The sequence below is a fragment of the Plasmodium fragile genome (assembly GCF_000956335.1).
Source record: "Plasmodium fragile strain nilgiri unplaced genomic scaffold supercont1.2, whole genome shotgun sequence".
NCBI lineage: Eukaryota > Apicomplexa > Aconoidasida > Haemosporida > Plasmodiidae > Plasmodium > Plasmodium fragile.
In genome coordinates this window covers 92993-101867 of record NW_012192582.1, presented here as the reverse complement: position 1 = coordinate 101867, position 8875 = coordinate 92993, and the positions used below count along the sequence as shown (strand labels likewise).

General features: G+C 38.4%; 2 protein-coding genes across 2 annotated transcripts; both read right to left on the bottom strand.

Annotated features, from left to right (window-relative positions):
* Positions 1 to 63: 63 nt before the first annotated feature.
* AK88_00187 (uncharacterized protein) lies at positions 64 to 2247 on the bottom strand (the record flags this gene model as incomplete). The annotated part of the gene is made up of 1 exon (XM_012477838.1): positions 64 to 2247. One exon carries the CDS (start codon positions 2245 to 2247, stop codon positions 64 to 66), a length of 2184 nt encoding a protein of 727 aa, XP_012333261.1.
* A 1247-nt stretch (positions 2248 to 3494) lies between these two features.
* On the bottom strand, positions 3495 to 8253 carry AK88_00186 (uncharacterized protein; the record flags this gene model as incomplete). Its single annotated transcript, XM_012477837.1, has 2 exons — positions 3495 to 6913; positions 7137 to 8253. The coding sequence occupies 2 exons, from the start codon at positions 8251 to 8253 to the stop codon at positions 3495 to 3497; spliced, it is 4536 nt and encodes a 1511-aa protein (XP_012333260.1).
* Positions 8254 to 8875: the final 622 nt, after the last annotated feature.

Sequence of the window (8875 nt, the reverse complement as noted above, 5' to 3'; positions counted from 1 at the left end):
AAAAAAAAAAAAAAAAAAAAAAAAAATAGACATGCATTTCCCCCTTTTTGAAATCAATACCTATCACGGAATATCCTCATTCAGTTCATCCATTATGCACGATGTGATGTAGTTTAAATTGTCTTTTCCGTAATCTGTGTCGGTCGTTGGTCCAGTTTGCTCACTCTTCTCAGCTTGTTCAGAGTAATCAGTGCTCGCCGCGTCTGTTGAGGTATCCCCATTTAGTGCCAATTTGAAAAAACGCACCTGTATTTTCGTTAACCAATTTGTTACAATATTGACATTTCTTTCATCTTCCAACAGAATGGAATAACCGACGTTGTTCCTCCTTCCAACCCTACCGCTCAGGTGGATATACTCATTTATATTTTTCGGCCTACTGCACAATAAAACAAATTCTAAATTATTAATGTGAAAACCTCGAATGCTGTCAAAGGAGCTTATAATAACAGGGTACTTATTTATATATTTTTTCTTTGTCTCTTCCTCACTTTGTAGAACTGTTTCCTCCTTTAAATCTTTTATATGTGCATACTGTTGACACATATTATCCAGGTGGTTGTTATTTCCCGTGAGCGATATTTGCAATTCTTCATGTAGCAATACAGAAAAAATGTTCCTGTCGGATAGGTACCTCTTTAAGTTTATTAGGGAGCATCCATTTTTAACTAGAATTAGTACTTTTCTATTTTTAAAATGTTTTATGATTTTGTATGCCTCTTCAATTTTGCTCTTGTACAGCTGGTCGTTCACTACGCTGTAAAAGTGGTGTATATTTTTCGGCAGCCTCACTTTGATTACGTACTTTTGCAGGGGCGTATCCTCACCATTCTGGGAGAATAGACATGCCCGCTCATCCTCATCGTTGTAATCATCAATGTGTGTGTTTTCCTTTTCTTGGTAAGAAGTAGTCACGATTTTTTGATCCCCAAGGGGATCCCCTCGATCTTGGTTTGGATCAATTGTTGGAGGCTCATCAATGGAGTCCCGCAAGTAAGGACTATCCGGATGTATCATATCCACATGGCTCACAGCTCCACCACGAGTATCTTCACTCGAAGTGCTATTACTCTCCCGTAGTAGGTATATTTTCTTCCTGGCGTTATTCCTGTTCAAGGCCAAAAGCTTGAATATTCTCCTATGCAGTTCCCTATTTAGGGTACTAGAGCAACCCACAAAAACGAGGTTCTTCTTATTCATATACATAATCGTTTCTAGGATAAAATAGGCCGTTTTTTTCTTTGTACTGTTTTTCATTCCTCGTGATTTTCTCGTTTTCATAGAAGGGAACATCCTATCTATTTCGTCGAAGAATACATACTTTATGCTTTGCAAAAAGGATTTCAAGTTCTCCTTTGATAAGCTTAGAAGGAAGGTTTTAAAACACATAGGAGTTCCTATGAGGAACAGGTGATCCCTTAAATTGGTAGCTCTTTTGGTTGAGTCATTCATCTTGCCACATTTGGGTAATGTGGACACCCCGCCTATGTCTGCACTTGTTCCTTCCGCTTCTTCATCATTTGATAAGCTGGGAGCTGAAAAACACCTCGACCGATTATCATCCTCCATTCCATCCTTATCTATGAAGAGGCGAATTGCCCCGTCGTCCTTGCCATTCATCAAAGACAGAACATTCTGCGAAATTTGTACACAAAGTTCCTTAGACGGGCAAAGGATCAGAATTTTTTCCCCTTTTTTTAAGACATTTCTGGCCCTTTCCTCCATCAACAAATCTGTGTCCTCCCGGATGTCACATATTTGAGCATATTTTTCACTAAACGGGGTGTACTTGAGTTTATTCCTGTACAGCTTGTGCCTTTTTTCATTTAGAAGAAGCATTTTCTTGTAGCTATTTAAGTATTCATCACTCTTCAAATACTTGTCCCTTTCCATATCTTCGTCGAACACAAATTCAGACTTATAATAGAATTTCAAAATGAGGTAAAGTAGGCAGATGGTTGTTTTTCCGCTGGACGTTTTGGCATGTACTAGGATGTTATTGTTCCGTTCTAGCAGATAAATGACATTCTTTTGGAGGTTACTCAGGTGTTTTATTTCCTGAACGCTTTTATTACTTGGTAAATTATTACTTGTATAGCTTATTCTGTTTTCGTCTTTGTTAACTCCACACTGGATTAACACAAAATTCTTTCTTTTGTCACTGTTCGTGGCATTCTGTTTTTTAACCCACAACACATTGTCAACCCTCCTTCTGCTGCCACCTTTTAGCACAAATTTTGTTCTCATTGGGCCTGTTGCCCTTCTGATGAAGTTCCAATTAGAGTGGCGCTTCCCCCTAGTTATCCATTTTGTTGCAACTAAAATGTTGAGGCAAACGAAAAAAAGTAGGTACCTCCCAGGCGGGCGTTTTCTAATACAGTTCCATTTGAATAAAACGATTTTTAACAACCAAAAAAATGCAGTTTGGTAATTTTCCATAAAAATTCATGTTTGTTAGGGATGGTTACATGGCGTCAGCTGGGTATACACTCACATGTACAATAACATACGAATAAGCACATATACCTTCGTACGCATCCATTTCACTCTTCACACTTCCCTACTGCCACTTCAAAAAAAAGGGTTTGCTCACCGCGGGCCAGCGAAGTAATTTCAACTGAATTTACATTTTTTTCCCGCATCTACCCGGCGCACGGAGCTATTCCGACTTCTACACTCGAAATTCTCTAAAATGATGTACAATATGCTCATGTGTACATGCGAAATGAGATACACTTATGCGTAGATGTACATGTGCGGATTGCATCCTTGGGCGCGCTGCACTTCCACATGATCAATCATATCGATGATCTGTTTCAAAAAGGTGGGGCACGAAAAAAATACATTCGCACGAATTCTGCGGTCACGTATAAATAGCAAAATATATCTGCACCACTGTACATATACATGAAGAGGTGTATTACGCATAATTAATATATCCAAGTGCATGCATAATTGGGCAGACGTGTCGCGCAAAATAGGGCGGATCCACCATGATATATTATTACGCATCCCTTGCACATGCGGCGCGGTCTTGAGAAAAACTCCACAAGTGTTATCCTTCGAACGATGCACTAACCTGCCTTCTACATTTCTGTCGAATGATCACCTTCTGTGAATCATTGTTTCTATTTATTGAGCTTAACGAGAAAGTGTGTTTGCTTTGGTTTCACTTGGGCAATCAGTTGGGTATTCCCGTGAATTTCATTTGTGCCTTACGCCCTTTTTATCCCAGATGCGTTACCTTACGGCCCCCCACTGGGGTCTTCATTACACACGATTAAAAATAAAAACAACACGGCTGGTTTAACGCCCGTGAACAGCATTACACCGTTCAACTGTGCAGAAATTCGCGCCCTGTGTAAGTTTTCCTACACATCAATCACTGAAATGAACCCTTACAGGGATGCATCTTGCTCAAGTGCTCACTGTAGAGATCGCTACTACTAATGGTGAATTTGCCATTAATAGGGCACCCTGTTTCACTTCCGCGGCTATTCGTCCAACTTCACCTGCTGCGCATACTGCTTGAGCGAAGACATCCTGTTCTTATCCTCCACAATCATTTCTTCCCTCATACTTATTTGGTTGTTTATTTTGTCTAGGTAGGCCTTTGATGAACTCAAGAGCTTACTGCGGAATTTCCACTGCAACTGTATTTTGCGCACATCCAGCTGCAGCTCGTGCACCTGTTCTTTTAAACCATTACACTCCTGTTGCAGCGTTTTGGATATGTCTTCTTTACTCCTTATCTGGTCTTTAACATTTTCAAAATAATATAGTATGCTATTAGTTTCGTTTGCTGCAAAGTCTTTTATGTCTTCATCTATGTATTTCCATTGCTCGTTGCTCAGATGAGTTAACGTAAAAGAGGAATAATCTTCACTTTTCTGGCTAGCTATTTTTTTTCTTTTCTTTTTTTTTTTTTTCCTTTGTTGTAGTAAAATTAAATAGCTAGCCATAACTGGAGCTAGAAAGGAATACATTAAAAGAAAGCGTATAAACACCAAATGAGGCAACACGAAAAATAAAAAATAGAAAACGTTGCATTTCAGATAAACATCAATATTAACGAGACCCAACAAAATTAAAATGGAGTGTATAGGCTGCTGACTCATTGACAACTCGTTGAAACCGTCTATCCCATAAAAAAAATAGTGAAAAAGAAAAAAATTCAGGTACACAAGTAGCAGCAGAAAACCACACTTCAAAATCTGCCTTCTGTTCACATATAAGGCTTCGTATAACTTCTGACGCTTGACATAATTTGACAAAAAAATGAACATATTTATTATGACTAAAAAAAGTAACAAGTAAAAGATATTCACAAATTTGGAGAAAAAGGAAAACGATTTTATGTATACATTAAAATAGCTCCACGAGTTATTTGCATTATACTCTATCGTGTTGATGTATATGCACACAGTAAGCCATAGCGCAACTATGGAAAAGGATGATAGCAGAATTAGTAAATTTAAAACATTTGATTCGAATAAGTACGTCAGATAAACTTTGAATTTGAGCAATGCGCCGATTTGGTGTGTCTTGCTGGTGTTCCTACTCAGGGGGGTTTTCATATGGCCTTGACCCAAACCGTAGTTAAACGTGCCCTCCGGCATGTTAACCGTATTGTAGTATGCATAATTCGCTTGTCCCATAACAGGGTTATTCCCATATACCCCCCAATTCGCATCACCTGCCGCAGGGTAATTCGCATATGCGTTCCAGTTGTACGCCCCTGCATAACCGCCGTCGTTGCGTCCCCAAGGCCAGTAACTCCCATACATGTAACCATTCCCATTATTAGCAGTCCCTAAGTGTTCACCTGGATGAGCATTCAACTGGCCCATCTGCCAGGCAGCCCTCTGCGCATTAGCCCGGTCATGCGGCACAATGACCGCAGCACATGCGTTGTAAAAGTAGGAAAAATTCTTGAACAAATACAAGTACATGCTTATAAAGCAGCAAAACATAATAGTCAGGAAAAGGATATTAATTACTACCCCTCTGAAATGAATAAGACTGAAGGAGTTAAAAAATAAGTGATCAAAATATATTTTTTTGGATATATACCCACTAGCATTGGAGACGAAATGTAAATTCACCAAAATGTTATGGTAGTCATTCTTGTCAAACAAAATAAAAGATATTTCCACTTTTTCAGTTGCATCATTAATTAGTAATTCTATTTCGTTTAGCCCTTTCTTCAAATGTTCCGATTCGTTCCATATGTCCATATAGCACTTTTGTCTCTTATAGTTGCATATGAGTCTACTACTGGGTGTTCGTATTTTCTCTCTTGAAATAATATTTATTCTTATCCGTTCATGCTTCAAGCTAAATATGTCTTTCCATAGGAAGGTACTATTGGAATGATTAGCACCTCCCTCCACGACGCGTGAACTGTTGTCCAGAAATGAAATGAAAGAAGTTTTTAACCACATAATTAGGTCGGTTTTATTTTGTACCTTTTGGAAGTTAAACGTTTCCTTAACATTTACATTCACATTTTTTTTTAAATATCGGAATTTCATATTTGACACGTGTGCATTAGATGGGTGGTAGCCGATATTTTTGATCTGATAATCTAACAGTTTTTCGCTTTCTCTCTCCTTTCTGTGGTCATTAATAAGAAAGAGCATGATGAATATCAGCAAGCAGGTATACACAGAGAGGGAAACCAAAACTCCGTCATTTCTCTTTTTGTTCGTAGTGTAATCTTTCCAAATGCGTTTTTTTTCCCTATTAGAGAAGGGCAAGACGGTGCTGTTTTTTAGGTTTAGGAATAGGTCTAGCATTTTTTCTATAGTAAAAAAGGCCTTCTCTTTTGTGCTCCTCTTTTCTGTGCACTCTTCTTTATTCTTATTTAACCCTTTCGTTATGCTCATCACGTCATTGTAATTTAACCCCTTATTCGTACCATATTTACCTGGGTCTACTTCGTATTCATTCGATTCGTGCAGCGAGTACGTACTGCTGTCATCACTGCTTAATGATTGTGTGTCATGTTCTTGTACACCATCTCTTAGATACTCAAGTGAGTCGCGTGTGTCCTCTGCATTGTTGTCTCCCTGTTCTTCCAACTCATCTTCTACCTCCGAATATGCGGTTACTTCAAATGTGCTGTTGTCATTTAGGCCTGCTACATTTGAGTTCTCCTTTTGTGCGTTATCTTTCTTGGGGGAAGTATCATATATTTCAGCAGCATCTAAATGACCGCTTTTGCCTTGTGGGTCCTTGTTATAGCTAGTTCTACATTTTGGTAATTTATGGCCGTACTGATGCATAAACGCGTTGTACACTTTTTTGTTTCTTTTGATGAAAGATTTAATAGCCAGAAAAAAGATAAAAGCGAAACTCACCGTGACGATAAAAAAGTGAGTAGGAATAGAATACAAATAAGGCAAATTATTTTCTTCATTTAGGATGGAAGATATGTTTACTCCTTGAAAATTTGCAAATATAATACACACATTGAAAATGAATGTCTGGACAATGCTGGAGCTGACATTTTCTTCAATATGAAAGAGGGTATAACTGAAGACGGAAAATATTGCCAAACATCCAAATATGATGCACAGGATGATAAAAAATGGAAGTAAAAAATCCTTCCTTATGTTATTCTCTACATTGCTGTATTTTTTTATCAACAGACCATATCGCTTTACGCACACAAAGAAACACACCTGGAAGGTTATGATGGTATTCGAGATGAAAATGTTCTTAGTTAACTCTATGCGTGACAGGGTTATGCTCATGTCGTGCAAAAATTCGATAATTCTATCTTCGCTGCTTTGGTAGCTCAATGAGTCTACTTTGTACTTGCCATTTTCATACCCCACGATGAGTTTGGGAAGCTGGGTCCTGGACAAGAGGAAGAGACAGAGGGTTACGAGATTCGCAGCGAAGCAAACTGAGAAGGGAAGAAAAAAAAAAAAAAAAATGTAAAATGGCTGAAGTTGAGAAAAGAGAGGAAAATAGAAACACTATGTATATTGCCGAGTGGTGTGCACCACATTGACGACACGAGGGGGGGACCGCCTAGTCGATGGAGTACCCCACACACGCACGTATGCATTCATGCACGGAAGGTGATCCCCCAAGGGAGGGGCGCATACAAATAGGTGTCTGCTTACCAGTAAGGACAAACGAAGTGCAGTAGGACTTCACATACATCCTGAAGCCAACCATATTGATTTTCCGAAGATGGGTAATAACATAAAAAATGAATGTCACCATAAAGACAGACAAGGCAACAATGAAATAGACATCAAATCGATTATATGAAGCGGACTGTGTTACAACCTCCTTGTACGTTCTGGCATTTGGCAAAAAGGAAAACTTGAAAACGTTGTAGGAAAGTACATTGAGTAACGGATTGAACAGTAAAAAATCAATCGCAACGGAGGCTATGTTATAATTAGTTAATATAAGAGCTGGTATAAAATAGGGGTAATCAGTGGCATAAAATGTACCCTGAGACAGACGTTCTTCAATTTTACTAAAATCTTTTTCACATATTACTTGATATAATCCTCCAATTTTTTTATACGACTTATCATGCGAAAATAAATAGCTCCACTTTTTGTCAAAATAGGAAGAATCAACATTTCTAGAATCTTCCAACCCCTGCGAAAATGAACTGTCAGGGTAAAGTCCAAAAAATTTCCTGTACATATAAATATTTTCCATCATAGAATTATCCTTCTTGTATAATCTCATTGTTATTCTCCAACATTTTCCAAATAAGACGTTACTATTTAGAAAGTTGTCTTGGGATACCCTTTCCGTTAATGCATTTTTAACCCATGAGGAGAGATCAAATTTCGATCGCAAATTTTTAAATGCTATATAATCTTTCTTCTTTGGTTCGTAGGAGAAATCCTTGTTCCCTTTCCTTATCTCGTCACTTATGAATTTGTAAAAATTTTCAGAGTATGTCTTGGACTCGTTTATATTGTTATAAATGTGATTTTCCAAGTTTTTTATTTTTACCAAATCGTTGGATATATAAATCAGGATAAAGAACAGGATAATTAAAATTATTTCTATGCTTATTTTTATTAATTTCTTTTCGCTTTCTATTTTTTGTGACAGTAGCAGCACATCTGTCGACTTGTTGTCCTTTTCCTGCTCCGTGTATTTAAACAGGGCGTTGGCGTATACTTTTAAAAATTTCAGGTTTCCTTCATTCCAAAATTTTTTCCCCTTCCTTTCCATTTTGGAGTTCTCGTCTGGATATTTGCCGCTCATTTTGGTTGCCTAAAAACTCTTTGGCCTACTATTTCATGTACCTTTCCCGTTGGTTCCATTTTATCATTTTTTGACGTACATACCCCCCGTTGGAATATCTACTTGTGGGAACAGGAACACTAGTAAACACTTGCACACTATTCTGGCGCCACGTCACAGGAGGACACTCCCTCAAGCAGGAAAAGAGTTACTACTTTTGGAGCACCACGGAAAGCGTTATGCTGTGTAAGCGCACTAACAACTCGCGAGGAGTGGCATTCTTCCTAAAAAGGGGATAAATCAATTTAGGACTCACCCAGTGGCATCAACTGCGCCTCTACGTGTGCACAAGCACATTGGGACAATACCCTTTTTTTTTTTTTATATTCCAATTGCTTGTCGATGGGGAAAAGTGTCTAGCTTCCTCCATCAAATTATGGCGACGTCTTATATTCTGGCAGCTGTTGCTCGGCTTGCCATCCCGAGGCATTTAGAAGAAGCTCGCGTATCATGACGAGGAGATCAGAAAAAAAAAATAAATAAATAAAAGCAACTTCACCTTTGCTACGATTTTGCTGCTTGCCACTGGCGAGCATCTAATGTAGGGCCCTATCTCACTTTCTTGTCTCCCCAATTCTCCAAT